The sequence below is a fragment of the Triticum aestivum genome, chromosome 7A, assembly GCF_018294505.1.
Source record: "Triticum aestivum cultivar Chinese Spring chromosome 7A, IWGSC CS RefSeq v2.1, whole genome shotgun sequence".
Classification (NCBI taxonomy): domain Eukaryota; kingdom Viridiplantae; phylum Streptophyta; class Magnoliopsida; order Poales; family Poaceae; genus Triticum; species Triticum aestivum.
The window spans coordinates 117,710,666-117,735,477 of NC_057812.1; the positions used below are offsets into that span (position 1 = coordinate 117,710,666).

At 41.7% G+C, this 24,812-nt stretch overlaps 1 protein-coding gene across 22 annotated transcripts; it reads right to left on the bottom strand.

Annotated features, from left to right (window-relative positions):
* Positions 1 to 820: 820 nt before the first annotated feature.
* Positions 821 to 6,651, bottom strand: LOC123150003 (uncharacterized). Of its 22 annotated transcripts, XR_006474904.1 has the most exons (14): positions 5,908 to 6,637; positions 5,726 to 5,826; positions 5,040 to 5,222; positions 4,798 to 4,948; positions 4,648 to 4,698; positions 4,157 to 4,262; positions 3,963 to 4,057; positions 3,596 to 3,661; positions 3,431 to 3,496; positions 2,795 to 2,799; positions 2,658 to 2,704; positions 2,361 to 2,472; positions 1,090 to 1,262; positions 821 to 1,009 (listed from the first exon to the last, which is right to left on the bottom strand). XR_006474904.1 is itself a non-coding variant. In XM_044569802.1 (4 exons), exons 1-4 carry the CDS (start codon positions 2,808 to 2,810, stop codon positions 943 to 945), a joined length of 351 nt encoding a protein of 116 aa, XP_044425737.1. In that variant the 5' UTR covers positions 2,811 to 3,421; the 3' UTR covers positions 821 to 942. The 22 variants fall into 22 exon arrangements, 2 of the variants coding, with proteins under 2 accessions (XP_044425737.1, XP_044425738.1); XR_006474914.1 differs by having other exon boundaries at positions 2,658 to 2,799; positions 4,192 to 4,262; XR_006474905.1 differs by lacking the exon at positions 2,795 to 2,799.
* Between the last annotated feature and the right edge of the window lie 18,161 nt (positions 6,652 to 24,812).

Consider the following 24,812-nt stretch of genomic DNA (forward strand, 5'->3'; position numbering starts at 1 on the left):
AAAGATGGCGACTAGACCCGTTAGTAAATTAATGTAACTAATGCTCGGATATTACTGATGTGTTTCAGACTCGTCCCTAAAGCAATGATGATGGAGAATCAAAAACCCGTCAAAAGCCAGTCACTAATATGTTTATGACGGGAAACCAAAAGTACATCACTAGTATTCGCTTGTGTGACGGATCTTGGTTGTGACAGTTTTTTTTAAACCCATACCTAGTGTTGTCATAGACGTATTTCGTAAAACACCTCTCCGATACACGTTTCGAAAATATAAAAACTAGTAAGGTACATATACATTGTACGCATGAGATTTAGCAACCAAATTATGAATAAATACCACATTATAGCATGTAAATTTTGAGTCATATATTTATGATGTAGATGTTCGTTTAATTCTTATAGTTTATCTCGTTCAAAATCAATTAGTTTTTATAAAAAAGCTAATCTATTTTAATATTCATGAAATTGTACTTTGTAAAGCATAAAGTAAAAACAAATAATGGCAATTCATGCAAAAAAAATTTGAACAATTATGATACGGAAGATTGTAGAACAAAGAAGAAGTGCTTGTGTTTTGAGGTTTGTGCATTATGCTTAAGTTCAACTAGATGACTCCTTGCGCCAATGGCGCAAAGGCCGAGAGGGAGCCAGGTATTGTGAGAATATTTAGACACGTAAGTCAAAAACCAAATGTGACCAACACTCCCGCATCCTCTGCTTGGAAGCCGCCTTTTCTTACCGGATCTAACATAGATACAATGATTGTTCAAGAGCAAATTTCAGAGAAAATATAAAACATGAAATGTTAAGTTGTACTATTGAGACCATACCACCATATCTTTATTTAGTTTCTTTGGAAACCTAAAGGTCTAAGAGGATGGTACATGTAAGAAGCCGTGAATCCACAAAAAAAAACTAAACTAACTTCCAGATAAACATTTCAAGTTTGGAAGCCACAAAGAAGCAGCCCAGATCTCTCGTTGTAGTGCATGTACATGTCCTTAATCCTGCATCCACAACCCATAATTTTTCAACACCTAAATCCACAAAATCCAACTAAAGGAAATCATGGCAGAAACATGCTTACGTCTCTGAGAAGGACTTCTTGGCATTCTTGTGCAGGGACACAGCAATCCTCGTTGCGAGCTGCAGAAGAACCACACAGGCACCTTCCTTCACCTTGCCCTTGAGGAGGGGGGCAACACTTGCAGCGCCGCGACAAGGCTTGCTCCGAGTGTAATCATCAGCATTCTTAGATACCTAAACAAACAATCAAAAAAGAACATGCTGTGAGCAATCAAAAAAGAGGAATTATAGTCAGCTAAACAAAACAGACACATATTTTCAAAAGTGGAAAGACATAACCATCTAAAATAGAGGAACTTGTCGGCACACAACATAAAGCAGCGGATATTGCGCATGCTCACTTAAGGCAACATCTTCAAATAAATATAGCTGCAGAATTTTCCAAACCCTGAAAACAAACTACAACAAGCAACCAAGAAAAATCTGATGTTCTACATACACTGGAAGTATGGATGTTATTCAAAAAAGGAAGGCATCGACAAGCGTAATTATCTCTATTTTAGCTACCAATCCAGAAACAAGTCTGTTGTTCTACAATAAATATAGCTGCACAATTTTCCAAATCCTGAAAAGAAACTACAACAAACAGCCAAGAAAATTCTGATGTTCAACATACGCTGGAAGCATGGATGTTACTGCAAAAAGGGAAGGCATCGACAAACATAAGTATCTCAATGTTAGCTACCAATCCAGAAGACAAGTCACGTGCTTTTACTCAAGCTTCACACTACCACGAAAACCATGACAAACTTCGAAAAAAGACCAGGTCGAACATATGGAGGCAAAATCATGAAAGAGGTATATGGGTAAGAGCTCACGAAGCAAAGCAAATAGAACAATAAGTAGATCCGGCTTACATGCAGCGCCAGCAAAACCAATAATAAATTTGGACCAGTGCTTCGGCAAGAAATTACTGCACAACAATGGTGACCAACCACAAGCCTTTAAATAAGACTATACTCCACAAGCAAAACAATGAAGAAGCATCTTGTATAAGTTTACTTCATTTGGTCACAATACGTAACCATAAGTATTGATGTGCACAAAACAGGGAAGCACAATTTCTTCAGGCCTAATTTTCACAAATTAGTTCTTACTGATTACTAAATGGCAGCTAAGCATGTAGGTGCTCTGACTATCGCAACTGCTAGTAAACTAAGTAACTAACTATATTTACCAAAATGTACAATGCTCAAGGTCAGGTTTTTTTTTTTTTGAGAGATGCTCAAAGGTCAGCTAGGAAGACAAACACAAGGAATAGAGGATGCACACCTGATACCTGCTGAAGTTTGCTTTGGTCTCCTTCTCAAGGGCCAATCCAGAAACATAATCAGCAAGCCTATGTGCCTCCATGCCAGGCTTTCCACCTATAATTGAGAAGCACCTAAAAAGATGAAATTGAAATCAGCCATATATCACAAGTTCTACACAAAGAGATCTCTTATAAAACAAGTATACAAATTTTGCTCACTTCAAGATACTTCAAACAAGAAACCATAGTTTTGAATATGACAACAGAACAGAACTTCGGTTAAACATGACAATGAAAAAAAGCACCATTTTACTTACCATTTCAAACACCATTGTTACCATTTCCCCTAAAGAAATCCCAATACCTTCATCAAAGATAAAAGGAGTCATCATATGCACACGTGCTAGTCTGCTAGATAGTACATTTGAAATCTGGTAACAGTGAAGAAGAAAACCTGTCCTGCAAGGCATGCAATGTATTCTTTATAAGGAAGAGATGGTACACCACAAATAAAGAAGCAACGATCCCTGTAAAGTGATCTACATTTTGGGAAGGCTTATCCGAACATAATGCATATTTGATACTTAGCTGTGGCAGTACCTCACTGCAATATCCTACAAATAGGCATATTCTCCAGCATAGTGAAATAAATACCTAACTACCTTCCACTGAAACTATTGCAACATAAGTAGTTTTTTGTTCTAGGTCTAAACAAATGAACCCAAGGTATCATGCTCTTGTGTCAAAGAATACCATGTTTTCCTTTTTAATCTTAGTTTATCTAGCCATGTGAAATGCAATTCACCACAAGCATCAGAAGCCAAACATAAAGAAAAGGAGGCAGCAATGAACTAAAAAAAGGACATGCTAATGAATTAGAAGTAAACATATGAATATTCCTAATGGTAGATCTCTCACGAGAGAGTTTCTTATGAATCTTTTTAGCATATATTTTGTTTTAAAATAATAGATACGGTCAACCTTACTATGTCAATACTGGCCTGAATCATAACATAAGAGAATTCAAGTCCATATTTTCGAATATACAGGAAAACGAATTAATCACATAATGGAAGAGCAGACATCTTACCTTCCAATTGGCCCCTAGATCAGACACTTGGGCGGAGCACACCAGCATCATGAGCTTGGCGACGGGCTAGGATTGGCAAAATAACAACCAAGGCAAAATCAAAAGAAATAAGAATATGTGCAATACATAAGCATTTTGCCTGTGTTGATGTAGAAATGAAACAACCTAGTAACAGTGGCGTACAGTCGCGCTGCCGACACACCACAAGATAAGCCTTGTGAATAAATCCCCCTATTGCAAGAAACAAAAGATGGTTCCAATAAGCAAGCACAATATTAATTTAAGGGAACTATGTGTTCCCATGGTACATTCATAAGCTTTGTCCAGCTCTGTACATGCTGTCAATTTTTAGTTCATCTTTATCCTACAACATCCATATATTATACAAAACAAATGGATAACCGAAAAATAAATGGAAATGTACAAATTCTCATTAGCAAGATAAATCACTCCAGCCAACTCTTGCTTCAGTAATGACAACCAACCACCACATACATCCATCCATTATACATAAAGGGGAGAAGTAAATCACCTTGGATGAGAAATAATTAATTATCAAGCTGCTGTAGCTGCCAAACATGCCACAACTAAATACATGGATTCTTCCAATGTAGCTCGCAGAGGCACCTGAGTACACAAAAATAGATAGAATAATGCATCAATTAAAAGGAGCCAAAACAAGCAAAGTATATCACGAACAAAAACAAATGAGGAAAGGGTTCATACAGAGAGGGGAAAGAGGCAGTGGAAGGTGAGAATACCAGCAGGCTCCACAACAACTACAGATACCATGACACCATGTCGAGCATATGTAGTTCTTGATAGACAAAACCTTTACCAAAATAAGATAAACCTTAGTGTACTAACAACACTAAAATTTTGGATATTAGCTGCCAACCATGACTATGTGATATCTGCCCAGGTAAAAAAGTATGTAAGATATAACAAAAAGGGAGGCACACATGAATCATTTCTTCTGTTGGAGGCAAAGAATCTAAGGCCTTATACCTCTATCCCCAATTCTTTCTCTCTTTATCAGAATATAACTAAGAACCACTTCACAAATATGCATTCAGTATGGAACATAGGTCGCTGGAATATAAGCAAACAAAATAGTTGGCATACATAGAAACTAATCTACACATGGCTAAAACAAACAAATATCAGAATGCAGAAAAAACTTGACTTTGAGAGAGAGAGAGAGAGAGAGAGTACACCTTCATCAAACTCTTCCTCAGGATTCTTCCTCTCCTCTTTCTTTCTCAGATCTGCACATCATGTTTAAAAAATAAAGAAATCGAAATCAGATTACCAGAGAACTGGGGGGATCAAGAGGTAGGGGGGTGGGCGGTGTGAGGACGTGCAACCTGGATTGGGGACAGGGGACGACGACCGGTGAGCAACGACCATCAGTCATGGCCGGCGACGCTTCTCCACTCCACGACAACGCGAGCGACGCCTAGAGCTCTGGCATCGCGGTCCTGCCTCCAGCTCTGTTCTTCTCACCCTCTCATGCTCCTGCACACCCATCATTAAAACCAAACGCAGAAATCCTAACTGCAAAATATAAATTAATTTAAGGAGATAGGAATTAGGAGAAGGAGCTTACACATGGGAGGAGTTCAAACCCCTTCTTTCTTGTAGAGATCGAGCCCCCACTGACCGCGAGGTCGGCCCTCTCCCATCCGCCGCCACACCTCCCTCTCGTCTTCCTCTCAGATCAAGCCGCCACCGACCGTGAGGTCGACCCTCTCCCGTCCGTCGCCACACCTCCCTCTCCTCTTTCTCTCTCCTGCGCCGGTCGTCAGGGGAGAGCACGTTATGTTTCAGTAAGCACATATTTTTGTCAGAACCATATGCTAATACCAAGGAATGTGAGCTGTTTATTACTCCCTCCGTTCCAAAATAGATGACTCAACTTTGTACTAACATTAGTATAAAGTTGAGTCATCTATTTTGGAACGGAGGGAGTATGTTGGAAATCTGTTTCTTATCTACTCTAGCAATTTATACCAGATGGCTATATAATATGAAGAACATTAGATCTTATGCCCTTGAGCATTCCTTCATGAGTGATATCTCATCAATATATCTTAACATGTTTAGACCTTCATCAATAAATCTCCCAGAAATAATAACTGGATGCAACCTCCCTCTAGGTCAAGTGAAAATATATTTTTATTGAAGTACACAAACAAAAAATGCGCATATATTTCTATTGTTACAATTGGCCAACCTGCATCTTAAAAATTAAAATGCAGAAAAAAACATGAACGTGAGAAAGAGATGATTCACCCCTTCCTTTTTCGTCAAGCTCTTTCATAAGATATTTCTCCCCGTTCCTATCTCAGATCTGAAATTCCACAAGATTATTTCTCTTCTTTTCTAGCTCAGATCTGAAAAAAACACAAACTGAAAAATCAAAATCATAGAATCAGAGAACTGAGATAATAACTTGGGGAGGAGGGGGGAGCAACCTAGATTGGGGATGGCGATGATGGACGACGAGTCCTCCACTCCACCATGACGCGAGCGCCGCCAGGAAGTCCTGCTACTCTGCTCCCACCGCCCACCGTCATCCTCCTCTGCTCCTCCATGCCCACCATGAAGACCATGTTGGCCCTGCTCTCCCATGGCGGCGTCCCTCCTCTCCATCTCTCTCTCCTGCAGATCAAATCGAGCGCCGCCGCCACCGCCCTTTGCTTGCAGGTTGCCATCGCCGCTGGAGAAATTCGCCTCTGCGTCCGCACGCCTCTGATCCGCTGGATTTGGGATGAGGAGGGATGGACTGGTGAAGGGGACGAGGAGCTAGGGAGGCGGCTACGGGGTGGAGAGGAGCGGGGGGTGAGGTGGGGAGGCGAAGCAGCTCTTCTCTGGCCGCTGCCAGGCGGGGAGGCGGAGCTGCTAGCGGCGGCGGCTGAAGCGAGAGAAGGAGACGAGAGGAGTTGCTGCGCGACGGCTAGAGAGCGCTGAGCGGGGAAGGAGGGACGCGGGGGACCGCTCCGACCCGGCCGCCCGCCATGGGGTCGCCGCCGAGGCGCGCGAATGGAGGAGGCGGCGCGCGGATGGAGGAGGAGGCGAGGAGGCGGCGAGGATGGAGGAGGAGGCGAGGACGCGGCTAGGGTCGCGCTCTGGCTCCTGCCTGCGCTGCCTGCCTTTTTGGCCCGCTGGAAAGACCAAAATGCCCTTGGCCCGCTGAAAAGACTATCGGCGGGGTGCAGAATTTACAAGCGGTGGCATAGCGATTTATATGGGGCGACGTGGAGGGCGCGGTTCTGCCTAGCACTTTACGAGGGTTTATATGTTCAACTATGAAGTCTTCTAGATTGTACATGTGGAAAAATCTGATAAAATGTAGATGATATCCAATGGCCAATAGTATACAGATTTATCATCTCTACACTGTCGGATTTGCTTCATCCAACAACCATCTTTCAAAATTATCCGCACACTATATAGGGTATAGATATGCAATTCAAATGGCAGACACAAATTCAAATTACATGCTTTCATTAAAGTCTAAATCATAAAGTTCCAATGTATCACAAAAGGAGCCATTTTACCAACGCAAATAGATTAACACATTGCCAACGAGATGAACACCTAGGAGGGATATATTATACATAAAGATGGTTTCACACAAGTATTATAGAGTAGTGTATAAGAGTTTGTACATACAATTGTCATATAGATAATCTAAAATATACTTTCATACATGGAAGATGCTATGAAGCGAGGAACGTGCCACACCCAAGCAGGGAAGCGAAGGGGATCGATGAAAAGCTTTCTCTCCTCCGAGATCCGTTGTGAAACCCCATGCTCCCCTTGCTTCTTCAGCCGTGTACTTCATCAACGGCGCCCGTTTCTTCCAACTCCATTCCCCCCGACCGAGGATGGAGGCGTGATGCGGCGAGCCAAGGGAGATTCTTTTTTTTTGAGGAAAGCATGAGTACACAAAACTACTCCTGAGCCAACATAGGGTCGGCAGCTAAAGCTGCAGCCAAATCATCTGGGACGCCCGCCACTATATATACGTCGTCCTAGGTTCTAGCTCGAGCGGCTAGGAGGTGGGCCATGTTGTTTTGGCTCCTGCTCGTGTAATTAACCTGGGCAGCACTGAATTTCGCCAGCTCCATCTTAATGTCGACGATAGCGGGGTACCAAGCAGAGAGGTTGCTTGCACCCGGGCGCAGCTCATTTGATAGGAAGGTGCAGTCTATTTCAGCAGTGATTGGCCCCCTGTACAAATTCAAAAGGGCATGCAGTCCAGCATGTAGGGCTATCGCCTCGGCTTCCTCCACTGTGGCACAGTTGGCGATCTGCTTGGACAGTGAGAAGATGACCTCTCCCCTGTGGTTACGCGCAATCGCACCCGCATGGGACACGCCGCTGTTAGCCAGGAACGCCGCGTCCGTGTTCAGTTTAATGGTGCCAGCAACTAGGGGACACCATTGATTAGAAGTGGCTTTCCCGATGTTCTCTATTATCATACTGGCTGTAACTGACTGGGGATCCGAGGGGGTTCGCCCGACCAAAGTCTTCACTGCTACCACCTCCTTTTGTTTCATTTTTGGAGGCTCCTTATCAACTGCACTAGTGCAACTGATTTCCTCCTCGTATTGTTTCAAGAAGAGCGTTGATCGGGTAATTTGCTCCTTCCTTGTGTTGTGGATACAGTCATCTCGGAGGAACTAGCAACGCCACAGGAGGAGGATTTTTGCTCTCATCTCGGCACTGCAAGGGATAAGTAGGTTCTGTAACCAATCTGTCCCCATGTATTTGAACTGCATCTCGCTAGGTAGAGCCCAGACATCTCTCATTTTATCCCTCAGTGCCTTGCTTTTTGTGCAGGCTACAACTGCATGGTATTCATCTTCTTCTTCTCTGCCACATATGGTACACCTGCTGTCCAACTCCAGCGTCCGTCTCCATTTATTCTTCCACGTAGCTAGAGTGTTAGTTGCAACTCTCCATCCGAGGATTTTAACCTTTTCTGGCACATTTGCTTTCCATATCGAATCCCAGATGTTGTGATCATCCGCACCATTTGTTGAGGTAGAAGTTGGGTGGTTCACTTTGTTTTGGAGTGAAACCGCCAATCTATATGCACTCATAACTGTGAAGGAACCAGATTTCTCAAAGTGCCTAAGCCAGTACATCTTCAGTATGCGACCTAGGTAGCTTGATATTACAGATAGCCTCTGCATCAAACGGATAAAATAATTGATATATCAGGTCTGAGTTCCATCCACTGTCGTCGGCCAACATCAATTGGTTCACCCATCTCAACCTAGATCGCCGGATGAAATTAGCAGGCTGGAGCTGTTGGAAATATGCCCTAGAGGCAATAATAAAAGTATTATTATTATATTTCCTTGTTCATGATAATTGTCTTTTATTCATGCTATAACTGTATTATCCGGAAATCGTAATACACGTGTGAATACATAGACCACAATATGTCCCTAGTGAGCCTCTAGTTGACTAGCTCGTTGTGATCAACAGATAGTCATGGTTTCCTGGCTATGGACATTGGATGTCGTTGATAACGGGATCACATCATTAGGAGAATGATGTGATGGACAAGACCCAATCCTAAGACTAGCACAAAAGATCATGTAGTTCATTTGCTAGAGCTTTGCCAATGTCAAGTATCTCTTCCTTCGACCATGAGAGCGTGTAACTCATGGATACCGTAGGAGTGCTTTGGGTGTATCAAACGTCACAACGTAACTGGGTGACTATAAAGGTGCACTACAGGTATCTCCGAAAGTATCTATTGTTTTATGCGGATCGAGACTGGGATTTGTCACTCTGTGTAAACGGAGAGGTATCTCTGGGCCCACTCGGTAGGACATCATCATATGCGCAATGTGACCAAGGAGTTGATCACGGGATGATGTGTTACGAAACGAGTAAAGTGACTTGCCGGTAACGAGATTGAACAAGGTATTGGATACCGACGATCGAATCTCGGGCAAGTAACATACCGATAGACAAAGGGAATTGAATACGGGATTGATTAAGTCCTTGACATCGTGGTTCATCCGATGAGATCATCGTGGAACATGTGGGAGCCATCATGGGTATCCAGATCCCGCTGTTGGTTATTGACCGGAGAACGTCTCGGTCATGTCTACATGTCTCCCGAACCCGTAGGGTCTACACACTTAAGGTTCGATGACGCTAGGGTTATAAAGGAAGTTTGTTTGTGGTTACCGAATTTTGTTCGGAGTCCCGGATGAGATCCCGGACGTCACGAGGAGTTCCGGAATGGTCCGGAGGTAAAGATTTATATATGGGAAGTCCTATTTTGGCCACCAGAAAATGTTCGGGATTTTTCGGTATTGTACCGAGAAGGTTCTAGAAGGTTCCGGAGTGGGGCCCACCTGCATGGGGGGACCCACATGGACGTGGGTAGTGGGGGCAAGGCCCCACACCCCTGGTCAAGGCGCACCAAGATCCCCCCTTAGAAGGAATAAGATCATATCCCGAAGGGATAAGATCAAGATCCCTAAAAAGGGGGGATAACAATCGGTGGGGAAGGAAATAATGAGATTTCTTTCCTCCCACCTTGGCCAACGCCCCAATGGACTTGGAGGGCAAGAAACCAGCCCCTCCCACCCTATATATAGTGGGGAGGCGCATGGGAGCTATAGACGAAGTTCTGGCACAGCCCTACCTCTCTCCCTACTCCTCCTCTCCCATGGTGCTTGGCGAAACCCTGCTGGATTGCCACGCTCCTCCACCACCACCACGCCGTTGTGCTGCTGTTGGATGGAGTCTTCCTCAACCTCTCCCTCTCTCCTTGCTGGATCAAGGCGTGGGAGACGTCACCGGGCTGTACGTGTGTTGAACGCGGAGGTGCCGTCCGTTCGGCACTAGGATCATCGGTGATTTGAATCACGACGAGTACGACTCCATCAACCCCGTTCACTTGAACGCTTCCGCTTAGCGATCTACAAGGGTATGTAGATGCACTCTCTTCTACTCGTTGCTGGTCTCTCCATAGATAGATCTTGATGACACGTAGGAAAATTTTGAATTTCTGCTACGTTCCCCAACAGTGGCATCATGAGCTAGGTCTATTGCGTAGATTCTTCGCACGAGTAGAACACAAAGTAGTTGTGGGCATTGATGTTGTTCAATATGCTTACCGTTACTAGTCCAATCTTGTTTCGACGGTATTGTGGGATGAAGCGGCCCGGACCGACCTTACACGTACTCTTACGTGAGACAGGTTCCACCGATTGACATGCACTTGGTGCATAAGGTGGCTAGCGGGTGCCAGTCTCTCCCACTTTAGTCGGAACGGATTCGATGAAAAGGGTCCTTATGAAGGGTAAATAGCAATTGGCATATCACGTTGTGGTCTTGCGTAGGTAAGAAACGTTCTTGCTAGAAACCCATAGCAGCCACGTAAAACATGCAACAACAATTAGAGGACGTCTAACTTGTTTTTGCAGGGTATGCTATGTGATGTGATATGGCCAAGAAGAATGTGATGAATGATATGTGATGTATGAGATTGATCATGTTCTTGTAATAGGATTGATGACTTGCATGTCGATGAGTATGACAACCGGCAGGAGCCATAGGAGTTGTCTTTATTTATTGTATGACCTGCGTGTCATTGAAGAACGCCATGCAAACTACTTTACTTTATTGCTTAACGCGTTAGTCATAGAAGTAGAAGTAGTCGTTGGCGTGACAACTTCATGAAGACACGATGATGGAGATCATGATGATGGAGATCATGGTGTCGTGCCGGTGACGATGATGATCATGGAGCCCCGAAGATGAAGATCAAAAGGAGCAAAATGATATTGGCCATATCATGTCACTATTTGATTGCATGTGATGTTTATCATGTTTATGCATCTTGTTTGCTTAGGACGACGGTAGTAAATAAGATGATCCCTTATAAAATTTCAAGAAGTGTTCTCCCCTAACTGTGCACCGTTGCTACAGTTCGTCGCTTCTAAGCACCACGTGATGATCGGGTGTGATGGATTCTTACGTTCACATACAACGGGTGTAAGACAGTTTTACACAGCGAAAACACTTAGGGTTAACTTGACGAGCCTAGCATGTGCAGACATGGCCTCGGAACACGGAGACCGAAAGGTCGAGCATGAGTCGTATAGTAGATACGATCAACATGAAGATGTTCACCGATGTTAACTAGTCCGTCTCACGTGATGATCGGACACGGCCTAGTTGACTCGGATCATGTAATCACTTAGATGACCAGAGGGATGTCTATCTGAGTGGGAGTTCATAAGATGAACTTAATTATCTTGAACATAGTCAAAAGACCTTTTTACAAATTATGTCGTAAGCTCGCGCTTTAGTTCCACTGTTTAGATATGTTCCTAGAGAAAATATAGTTGAAAGTTGATAGTAGCGATTATGCGATCAGTAGAAAGCTTATGTCCTTAATGCACCGCTCAGTGTGCTGAACCCCAAACGTCGTTTGTCGATGTTGCGAACATCGGACATACACGTTTTGATAACTACGTGATAGTTCAATTAAATGGTTTAAGTAGAGGCACTAAAGACGTTTTCGAAACGTCGCAGAACATATGAGATGTTTCGAGGGCTGAAATTGGGATTTCAGGCTCGTGCCCACGTCAAGAGGTATAAGACCTCCGACGATTTTCTTAGCCTGCAAACTAAGGGAGAAAAGCTCAATCGTTGAGCTTGTGCTCAGATTGTCTGAGCACAACAATCACTTGAATCGAGTGGGAGTTGATCCTCCAGATGAGATAGTGATGTTTCCCCGAAGTCATTGCCACCAAGCTGCTAGAGCTTCGTGATGAACTATAACATATCAGGGATAGATATGATGATCCTTGAAATATTCATGATGTTTGACACCGCGAAAGTAGAAATCAAGAAGGAGCATCAATTGTTGATGGTTGGTGAAACCACTAGTTTCAAGAAGGGCAAGGGAACAAAGGGATACTTCATGAAACGGCAATTCAGCTGCTGCTCTAGTGAAGAAACCCAAGGTTGAACCCAAACCCGAGACTAAGTGCTTCTGTAATAAGGGGAACAACCACTGGAACAGCATTACCCTAGATACTTGGTAGATGAGAAGGCTGGCAAGGTCGATAGAAGTATATTGGATATACATTATGTTAATGTGTACTTTACTAGTACTCCTAGTAGCATAAGGGTATTAGATACCGGTTCGATTGCTAAGTGTTAGTAACTCGAAATAAAAGCTACGAAATATAAGGAGACTAGCTAAAGGTGAGCTGACGATATGTGTTGGAAGTGTTTCCAATGTTGATATGATCAAGCATCACACGCTCCCTCTACCATCGAGATTGGTGTTTGCGTTGAGCATAGACATGATTGGATTATGTCTATCGCAATACGGTTATTCATTTGAGGAGAATAATGGTTACTCTATTTGTTTGAATAAAACCTTCAATGGTCTTGCACCTAAAGGAATGGTTTATTGAATCTCGATCGTAGTGATACACATTTTCATGCCAAAAGATATAAGATAGTAATGATAGTACCACCTATTTGTGGCACTGCCACGTAAGTCATATCGGTATAAAATGCATGAAGAAGCTCCATGTTGATGGATCTTTGGACTCACTCATTTTTTAAAAGTTTGAGACATGCGAACCATGTCTATTGGTATATATGCATGAAGAAACTCCATGCAAATGGACCGTTTGAACTCACTTGATTTTGAATCACTTGAGATATGCAAATCATACCACATGGGCAAGATGACTGAAAAGCCTCGGTTTCAGTAAGATGGAACAAGATAGCAACTTGTCGGAAGTAACACATTTTGATGTGTGTAGTCCAATGAGTGCTGAGGCATACAGTGAATATCATTATGTTCTTACTTCACAGATGATTTGAGTAGATGTTGAATATATTTACTTGATGAAACACAAGTCTGAATTATTGAATGGTTCAAGTAATTTCAGAGTAAAGTTGAAGATCATCGTGACAAGAGGATAAAATGTCTATGATAAGATCATAGAGATGAGTATCTGAGTTACGAGTTTTGGCACACAATTAAGACATTGTGGAAATTGTTTCGCAATTAATACCGCTTGGAACACCATAGTGTGATGGTGTGTCCGAACATCATAACTGCACCCTATTGGATATGATTCATACCATGATGTCTCTTATCGAATTACCACTATCGTTCATGGGTTAGGCATTAGAGACAACCACATTCACTTTAAATAGGGCACCACGTAATTCCGTTGAGATGACACCGTATGAATTATGGTTTAGAGAAACCTAAGTTGTCGTTTCTTAAAAGTTTGGGGCTGCGACGCTTATATGAAAAAGTTTCAGGTTGATAAGCTCGAACCCAAAGCGGATAAAATGCATCTTCATAGGAAACCCAAAACAGTTGGGTATACCTCCTAATTCAGATCCGAAAGCAATATGGATTGTTTCTTGAATCGGGTCCTTTCTCGAGGAAAAGTTTCTCTCGAAAGAATTGAGTGGGAGGATGGTGGAAACTTGATGAGGTTATTGAACCGTCTCTTCAACTAGTGTGTGGCAGGGCACAGGAAGTTGTTCATGTGGCACCTACACCAATTGAAGTGGAAGCTTGTGATGTTGATCATGAAACTTCGTATCAAGTCACTACCAAACCTCGTGGGATGACAAGGATACGTACTACATCAGAGTGGTACGTAATCCTGTCTTGGAAGTCATGTTGCTGGACAACAATGAACCTACGAGCTATGAAGAAGCAATGGTGGGCCCGGATTCTGATAAATGGCTCGAGGCCATAAAATCCGAGAACGGATCCATGACTTTGGAAGAAATACTTGATGGTCGTAAGGCCATTGGGTACGGATGGATTTTAAAAGGAAGACAGACAATGATGGTAAGAATTACCATTAAGAAAGCTCGACTTGTCGTTAAGATATTTTCCGACAAGTTCAAGGAGTTGATTACGGTGAGGTTTTCTCACTCGTAGCGATGCTAAGAGTCTGTTGGAATTGGATTAGCAGTTACTGCATGATTGATGAAATCTTGCAGATAGGATGTCAAAACATTGTTTCCTCGACGTTATACTTGAGGAAAGGTTGTATGTGATACAACCGGAAGGTTTTGTCAATCCCAAAAGATGCTAATAAGTATGCAAAGCTCCAGCAATCCTTCTAAGGACTGGAGTGAGCATCTCGGAGTTGGAATGTGTGCTTTGATGATGATCAAAGATTTTGGGTTTGTACAAAGTTTACGAGAAACTTGTATTTCCAAAGAAGTGAGTGGGAGCACTATAGAATTTCTGATGAGTATATGTTGTTGACATATTGTTGATCAGAAATGACGTAGAATTTCTGGAAAGCATATAGGGTTATTTTGAAAGTGTTTTTCAATGGAAAGCCTGGATTAAGCTACTTGAACATTGAGCATCAAGATCTATAAGGATAGATCAAAATGCTTAATAATACTTTCAAATGAGCACATACCTTGACATGATCTTGAAGGTGTTCAAGATGGACCAGTCAAAGAAGGAGTTCTTGCCTGAGTTGTAAGGTACGAAGTTAAGACTTAAAGCTCGACCACGGCAGAATAGAGAGAAAGGACGAAGGTCGTCCCCTATGCTTAAGACGTAGGCTCTTCAGTATGCTATGCTGTGTACCGCACCTGAAGTGTGCCTTGCCATGAGTCAGTCAAGGGGTACAAGAGTGATCCAAGAATGGCTCACAGGACAGCGGTCAAAGTTATCCTTAGTAACTAGTGGACTAAGGAATTTTCTCGATTATGGAGGTGGTAAAAGAGTTCGTCGTAAAGGTTACGACGATGCAAGCTTGACACCTATCCGGATAGCTCTGAGTAGAGAGACCGGATACATATAATGGAGCAATAATTTAGAATAGCTCCAAGTAGAACAGTTGTTTGGAATAGCTCCAAATAGAGCGTGGTAGCTGCATCTAGGAGATGACATATAGATTTGTAAAGCACACACGGTTCTGAAAGGTTTAGACCCGTTGACTAAAACCTCTCTCACAAGCAACATGATCAAACATAAAACTCATTGAGTGTTAATCACATAGTGATGTGAACTAGACTACTGACTCTAGTAAACTCTTGGGTATTAGTCACATGGCGATGTGACCTGTGAGTGTTAATCACATGGCGATGTGAACTAGATTATTGACTCTAGTGCAAGTGGGAGACTGTTGGAAATATGCCCTAGAGGCAATAATAAAAGTATTATTATTATATTTCCTTGTTCATGATAATTGTCTTTTATTCATGCTATAACTGTATTATCCGGAAATCGTAATACACGTGTGAATACATAGACCACAATATGTCCCTAGTGAGCCTCTAGTTGACTAGCTCGTTGTGATCAACAGATAGTCATGGTTTCCTGGCTATGGACATTGGATGTCGTTGATAACGGGATCACATCATTAGGAGAATGATGTGATGGACAAGACCCAATCCTAAGACTAGCACAAAAGATCGTGTAGTTCATTTGCTAGAGCTTTGCCAATGTCAAGTATCTCTTCCTTCGACCATGAGAGCGTGTAACTCATGGATACCGTAGGAGTGCTTTGGGTGTATCAAACGTCACAACGTAACTGGGTGACTATAAAGGTGCACTACAGGTATCTCCGAAAGTATCTATTGTTTTATGCGGATCGAGACTGGGATTTGTCACTCTGTGTAAACGGAGAGGTATCTCTGGGCCCACTCGGTAGGACATCATCATATGCGCAATGTGACCAAGGAGTTGATCACGGGATGATGTGTTACGGAACGAGTAAAGTGACTTGCCGGTAACGAGATTGAACAAGGTATTGGATACCGACGATCGAATCTCGGGCAAGTAACATACCGATAGACAAAGGGAATTGAATACGGGATTGATTAAGTCCTTGACATCGTGGTTCATCCGATGAGATCATCGTGGAACATGTGGGAGCCATCATGGGTATCCAGATCCCGCTGTTGGTTATTGACCGGAGAACGTCTCGGTCATGTCTACATGTCTCCCGAACCCGTAGGGTCTACACACTTAAGGTTCGATGACGCTAGGGTTATAAAGGAAGTTTGTTTGTGGTTACCGAATTTTGTTCGGAGTCCCGGATGAGATCCCGGACGTCACGAGGAGTTCCGGAATGGTCCGGAGGTAAAGATTTATATATGGGAAGTCCTATTTTGGCCACCAGAAAATGTTCGGGATTTTTCGGTATTGTACCGAGAAGGTTCTAGAAGGTTCCGGAGTGGGGCCCACCTGCATGGGGGGACCCACATGGACGTGGGTAGTGGGGGCAAGGCCCCACACCCCTGGTCAAGGCGCACCAAGATCCCCCCTTAGAAGGAATAAGATCATATCCCGAAGGGATAAGATCAAGATCCCTAAAAAGGGGGGATAACAATCGGTGGGGAAGGAAATAATGAGATTTCTTTCCTCCCACCTTGGCCAACGCCCCAATGGACTTGGAGGGCAAGAAACCAGCCCCTCCCACCCTATATATAGTGGGGAGGCGCATGGGAGCTATAGACGAAGTTCTGGCACAGCCCTACCTCTCTCCCTACTCCTCCTCTCCCATGGTGCTTGGCGAAACCCTGCTGGATTGCCACGCTCCTCCACCACCACCACGCCGTTGTGCTGCTGTTGGATGGAGTCTTCCTCAACCTCTCCCTCTCTCCTTGCTGGATCAAGGCGTGGGAGACGTCACCGGGCTGTACGTGTGTTGAACGCGGAGGTGCCGTCCGTTCGGCACTAGGATCATCGGTGATTTGAATCACGACGAGTACGACTCCATCAACCCCGTTCACTTGAACGCTTCCGCTTAGCGATCTACAAGGGTATGTAGATGCACTCTCTTTCTACTCGTTGCTGGTCTCTCCATAGATAGATCTTGGTGACACGTAGGAAAATTTTGAATTTCTGCTACGTTCCCCAATAGGAGCCCCTCCTCCCTTGGGATCCAATTGTCTCTTTTGATATGAACCTTCTCTCTGTTTCCAATCCTCCAGACTAGCCCTGCTTTTAGGAGTTGCAGTCCATGCTCGATCCCTCGCCAGACGGGAGAGGCATCTGAAGCAAAGACAGTGTCAATCAGCTCACCGTGTGGGTAGTCCTTGGCCTTCAAGACTCGTGCACATAGAGACTCTGGTCTTTGCAGTAGTCTCCAAGCCTGTCTGGCCAGCAAGGCTTGGTTAAAGTGATTCATATCCTTGAAGCCTATGCCGCCCCCTCTCTTCGGTTTGACCATTCAATCCCATGACATCCAGTGCACTTTCCGATGTCCATTTTCCTCTCCCCACCAAAACTCCTGGATTAGTTTCTCATACTTATCACAGAATCCCTGGGACATCTTAAACACACCCATGCAATACCTGGGGAGAGCTTGCAGGACTGATTTTACTAAAGCTTCTTTAGCAGCAAAAGACATGAATCTTTCAGACCAATCCGAGCATCTCTTTATAAACCATTCCATGATCGGTTGGAAGGACGAATCCTTCATGCGTCCTTCCGGGGTTGGGAGGCCCAAATACTTACTCTCAAAAGTGGCAGTTGAGAGCTGAAGGGTCTCTTTAACAACAAGTTGTGTAGACTCTGGGCAAATATCGCTAAAAAGGATTGAGCATTTGTTGTTGCTTAACAGTTGACCCAAGCCCTTCTGAAATTTGTCAAGCGTCTTCATAATGCATTCAGCCTCCTCTCTGCATGCCTTAAAAAAGAGCAGGCTATCGTCGGCAAATAATAGGTTCGAGATCCCAGGGTACCACTCTGCCAAAAAAATATGAGTCTTTTTAGAAAAATCTAACAAGGTATCATATTATTCATTGACTAGGAAAGTGCCCGTGGGTTGCTACTGGCTTGAACTAAAAATAAACTATACACAAATTTTTATACAACAAAAGATCGTATTTATATTACATAATAGTTTTTGTAACAATTCTGTCATGGAAAGTTTTTCAAATCCATTTACGACACACAGATTGTAGCACAAACATAGTAGTAATTTTTCTTAAGACGAACCCGTAGAAGAATCGTTCTACGGTATTTTCACTAAATTAATTATGTACAAGAAAATAAAAAATAATTCAACCAATACGGTATTTTCATTAAATTAATTATGTACAAGAAAATACAAAATAGTTCAACCAATACGGTATTTTCATTAAAATAATTTTGTTTATTCCCTAACATTCATTTTTAATTAAGTTTTCCAACAAAACAGCAGCGCATGATGTATCATGTTTCCGGCCTTCGTTTTCTTTGTTTTTGTTTTTTCCGACTGGTCGTGTGGCACACACTTCTTCAAGCGCAATATAGTTTAAATGAAATACTAGCGGTTAATCGTACCTCCTTATCCACCGGTATAAATTGTAGATACAATTCCCCATTACACACACATTCCCTTTGTCCTTAAGTCTTTGGCTGTTAACTGCAAACAAGACTATGGCTTTTACCTCGTCAATTATCTATAACTGGAGGCTTAAACGGAATCAATATGATTGATCTAAGCCATATAGATTATACACGGCAACAAAGTTAACTTGGGAGTAAATATCATAGTTTGTAAATCGGACGGAATAGCCGGACCTAAAAAAATAAATTCCATTCAAACCAAACCATAACCTGGTGTATGAAATTTGACATCTTACTTAAGCATGCAGTTGTTTCATCAAAAAACCATATAGATGATACACCATGCCAAAGTTAACTTCGGAGTAAATTTCATAGTTTGTAAATCAGACTGAATAGCCGGACCTAAGAAAAATTAAATACAGTTCCATTCAAATCAAACCATAACTTGGAGTATGAAATTCGACATCTTACTTAAGCATGCAGCTGCTTGATTTAACGTTGGAGTAAATTTCATAGTTTCTAAACCAGACTAAATAGCCGGACCTAACAAAAAGAAATACAGTTCCATTCAGATTAAGCCATAACTTCGAGTATGAAATTAGACATCTTACTTAAGGATGCAGCTACTTGATCTAAAAACCATGTAGACGATGCACCACAACAAAGTTAACTTTGGAGTAAATTTCGTAGTTTGTAAATCAGACTAAATAGCCGGACCAAAGAAAAATAAATATAGTTCCATTCAAATCAAACCATAACTTGGAGTATGAAAATTGATATCTTACTTAAGCATGCAACTGCTTGATCTAAAAACCATAGACATGATGCATCACAACAAAGTTAATTTGGAGTAAATTTCATAGTTTGTAGATCAGACTGAATAGCCAGACCTAAGAAAAATATATGAAATACACAGTTCCATTCAAATCAAAACATAACTTGGAGTACGGAAATCGACATCTTACTTAAGAATGAGTGATGCCCGTTCATAACAGCTGCTAACGGAGTTGTTCATTCGAATGTGACGAAGTATGTGCCCAAAACTCAAATACAAATTTTGTTGCGAGGAAACCTTACATTGACATCTGCCATTGGATGACCTTTGTATGGTGCCTTCACAAAGTAAACATCATAGCCTGCTTTTTGTAAATGAGAAAAAAATAAGAACCCTATCATTATGAATTTACACTTTCAAATAAAACCGCACATTATTGAAAAATCAACAACAAAAGCACCAATTTTTTTCCTAATTGGCCCCGAAAGTATGTGTTTACTGTTGATATGTAGGTACTAAGAAAAAACATGCCAAACTTCCACTAATCAATGATTAAAGGATTACAGACAACCATTAAAGCACACGACCTTGACAAACTAAAAGATTGAGATATGACTTAGTAGGCTATTTATTATATTCCAAGCAAACTCGTAACAACCATAAATATAAACTCTCTTCCGTCAAGGGTCATCTTAAATGCATTTTGTAGGATTGGGAGTATAGTGACCAGAGGGGGTGGGGGCGAATGCGAGACTAATAATTTCGATGCAATATAGCGAAAGTAATACTACAATAGGAATACCGAAACTACATAAGGGCGGGCACACGAAGATAAATAGGCTCAACTTGAAAGACTATGCCAAACATGAAAGCAATGATAATCTTTTCTAGTATACTGACAAAGCATTTTTCACAGTAACAATGGTAACACAGAAAGGGAATAGGACAAAGATAAACAATATGAGCAAGCCTGATCATGAAAGAAAAGTAATCTATTGAGAGATGTTCATCAAACAATAGCTCCACTAAACAACAAAGTAGCACCAGATGATTAATAAATGTGCATACAAACAGATAACTTTGAGTGCAACGAATTGAAACACAACGAACACTACACGCATGGAACATATAACGAACAGAGTTAGATAAATGATCGCAATTATCTATCAGGACACGGAGCATAGAAGATATACTACTGACACTACACCACGACACTCAAAGCAGCATCGAACAATCTATCGGCATAGGTCACATAAGGCGACACATTTAGTGTCGACAAAGACCGTTGCTGACAGAAAAGAGCTATCACCTGTAGTCCTAGCTGGAAAGGTCTTTGCCTGTAGAGAAATCTATGCCGACATATAGTATTCCACAGTAGGTGAGGTCTACACCGACATACATTTCTACACCTATAGATAGTTTTATTCCGACAGTTCATCTGAATGTGCTATTCTGACAGATATTTCTACTCTATTGCTATGCTGACAGGTCATCTGACACTGAGCTATGCCGAGATTATGTGATTCCCAATACTTTTGCCGGCACACTTGCTATCAGGCTTCTACATTTCAGCACACATGTAAAAGCACCACAAATTAACACAAAATTAACTTCATAATATTCAATTCATGTTAAGTACACGATAAATAACATTCAATTCATCACAAGACATCATTGGTCAATGCATTCGTTCAACATATGTAGAAGACCATTATTTTTCTTCTCTCAAGTTATCTACCACCATTAAGGAAATACACAAGTCAAACATATAGGATGTGGTCTGTTACAGAATATGATGGCAAAATTACTAAGAAACTAATTGTTCGATCATTTGAATACTACAAACTATTATGGAAGAGACACTATTAGGAGAAAGGCTACCAGCAACGTGGGTAAATTGGCTACTAGTAGCGCGGGTCCCCATGCTAGTAGTATCGCGCTACAGCTAAAAGTTAGTAGTGGCGTGGATAAACCCGTGCTACTACTAACATTTTAGTAGTAGCATGGGTGCCACCTATGCTACTACTATTTCCCACCCACGCTACTACTAGTAGTAGCGCATCTACAGTACCACACGCTACTAGTATACTAAATACTAGTAGCGCTCTATTTTCCCCCACGCTACTATTAACTAATTAGGAAATAAAAAAATCTATCAATTCCATTTTATGCATACAAGTCTCACAACTAAAACAAGCCCAAATTTGTAATAAACCAGCAGCATTACACATCATTACAAATCCAAGATTTATAGTAAACCAGGAGCATTAGAGCATATCCATACATCTACACTTCTTGCCTAGTCACTTATTTCCAGCTAGTGCAAACACAGTTGAAAGCAAACAAAAATGCATAAAAACACCTAACAGTGGCATTCTATCCCTCCAAATGATCTGCTCCCTCTCCATCCTTGCAATCTTCTTCTCCCTTATGTCCTTCTCCCATTTATGAATCCAAGATTTCTGTACAGAGCAAAGAACAAATTAAATTAAATTTCAATAGACATATATTTCCTTGCATGTTGTGTTGTACAGTAGCTACGGGAATAAATATACCAAAACGAAAAAGTGAGTGATTTCTATTAACAAGAGATCACCTATGTAATAGCTACAAACAAATGAACCTGCTACACCAACTCATATCATGTCTTACATTGATATTCTCCACGTGTTACACATATACAACATCAACTATTTGCCATAAAGTATTTTTCAATGACTAATTGGATTCTTTAAACTTCTAAGGGAAAGAAAGATGACATGGCCTTGCTTGCTGCTAACCTGAATGGATGAAAGGGACATGCTTTGGAGTCTGGAGTACTTTGGAATGAATTTGAGAGTGTCACTTATAGCACTGGATGCCACCAGTTACTTTTAGTAATGTAACTGCAGTAATCGATAATCTCACTAACCTCTGTGACTTTCTTTGACTGCCGATTATAAGAGTTGTCATCAGTCCTAAACATTTCCATCTGAGATGGGCTTAAGCCGTAGAGGAACTGAGGAACATTCTTGTAATTATCCATTACTGCAAGAAGGTTAAAAATAAAGCTTTAAAGCCACACATAAAATAATTGGCATGGAAAGCATTAGGGATAAGGTACTGTTGCTTATCGGCTCACCATAAAAAGCTAGAAACTGCTACAATTTGTAAGCATGCATAGGTGTTTCATATGAGAGCATTTTACGTTAAGAGTTTGATGAGACAATACCACCTAGGAAGATAAAACATGGACATAGCATGTCTGGCACTTATGCATAGTCAACTTGCAAATGACTACCATTTCTCCCCTGCGGGTTTCCTTAAAAAAAAACTTCTGCGGCTTCTTAACAACCACCAGGCAGTAAAATTGCCCTATGGATACATATTTTCCTACCATTTGGTAGACAATATGAAGATGATATATTGTGCATGTCTGGTGAGGCGAGGAGCCGGACATGCTACAAACTATGCATCCACAAACTACATTAATCTACATGCGGAAAAATAGGAAGAGAGTTAAGGCAAGCAAGTTATTACGCACCTGTCAACAGTGTCGTTGTTGTGGTCGATCGCGGTCTCTCTCTCTCTCTCTCAAATGCATTTCATCGAGTAACTCAAGAAAATATGCTATTCTGCTGCTATTCTACTGAATCTGCTATTCTTCTGCTGCTTACCCAAAATATGCTCACAACTCGACAACATCTAGAGTAGCTCCCAGGCCTCAACCTGCCAAAAGCAACAACGGCCACAGTTGAAACATGCATGCATCAATACAACAGTACTACCCTTTTACATTACAATAAACATTGATTTTGGTTCATCACAAGACAAGATAGTGTGTGTTCGTAAACGTTGATTTTGAACCTTTCGTTATTGAACCCGGGTTATCTGCTGCCAAAGCTTCACTAAAGAATGGTACACTAAAGAACTCAAGCACAACATGGCTCACTTAAGCTCAGTTAGCAGATGGCCTGGATGGGATTAGTGAAGACAAATGGCTACGTCGCTGCTGGCGGAGTTGATGCAATCAAACTAGAATTACAGAATGATGGCCGTAATGCAAATGTAGACGCAGAATGCATGAACCTGGGTATTTCCTAGAAGTGAGACCAAATCTTTGATCCACAAGTCAATATCAACTTCCATGTGAACAAATGTGTCAGCATTGTTATGAACAAAAGTGATCACACCGGAACATCATAAATCAGTTGTGGGCTTACTTTCTATCTTCTGTCCTGAAAAAGAACTCTGTTTGAGAATCATAGAAATGAGAATTTGTTCAAAATTTTGAGTTGTCTACAATAAGTAATTGCTAGGATTATTTGCACATAACTTTGAAATAAAATCGTGTCTACCCTTTCCTACATGCTCTCGATTCATCTATAGTCTATTTAAGTACTCAATGCTCTTAGTTCATCTATCTATAGGCCACTAAACTTTTCACAGACCTAGCATAAATATTCACATCCATTAGTATATGCAAGAACAACAGATGCTCGGTGATTGTCATCGCCAACAAATTGAGAGTATAGCATGCCATTTCGCCCCCATTATTTGTTTTTCCAAGGAAATGCCCTTTTCTAGTAAAACTATGTGGCTGACAACATGTTATCTGCATATACTATCATGAAAACATGCAATTTCATTTTTAATATATATTGGATGTGTGAATATTGCCTGACAAGACCGAAGATCAGCACTACGCGGAAGCTAGGTGTTAGGACCAAGAGTGTATCGACCAGCGACGGGTGAATGGGAGATTCAAAAATTCTTTCGAAACTTTGAATCGAAACCAAACACCGCAGCGGAATAAACTCAGTAGATAAAACAACAAAGATAAAAAGGTAGAGCTGGACCAAAAGATAAGGTACGAAGAGGACTAAGCAAAGCTTTCAAGGAAAGATAATATGATAGTCCGAGAATAGTAACTCACAACTTTTACTATGACAATGATAACACAGTATGCTAACAGACAAAATAGCATGGGAGAGAGAACAACAATAACAATTATGAACAAAAATGCTAACGAATGTATTAGGGAATGAATATCAACGAAAACACAGATTGAGATGGAGACAATGAATGAATGTATGAATGAGAGAATTGCATACAGAACAGATAAGGTCACAGAAAAATAAACATGGTACAGATATGAGGAGATGATAATGATGACTATCAAACCACAGAACACTAAAGATAAACTACTGAATGTATTGCCATAGACACTAGTGCAGAACCGGGATTTAGCACCGGTTCGTAAGGGCCTTTAGTGCCGGTTCTGT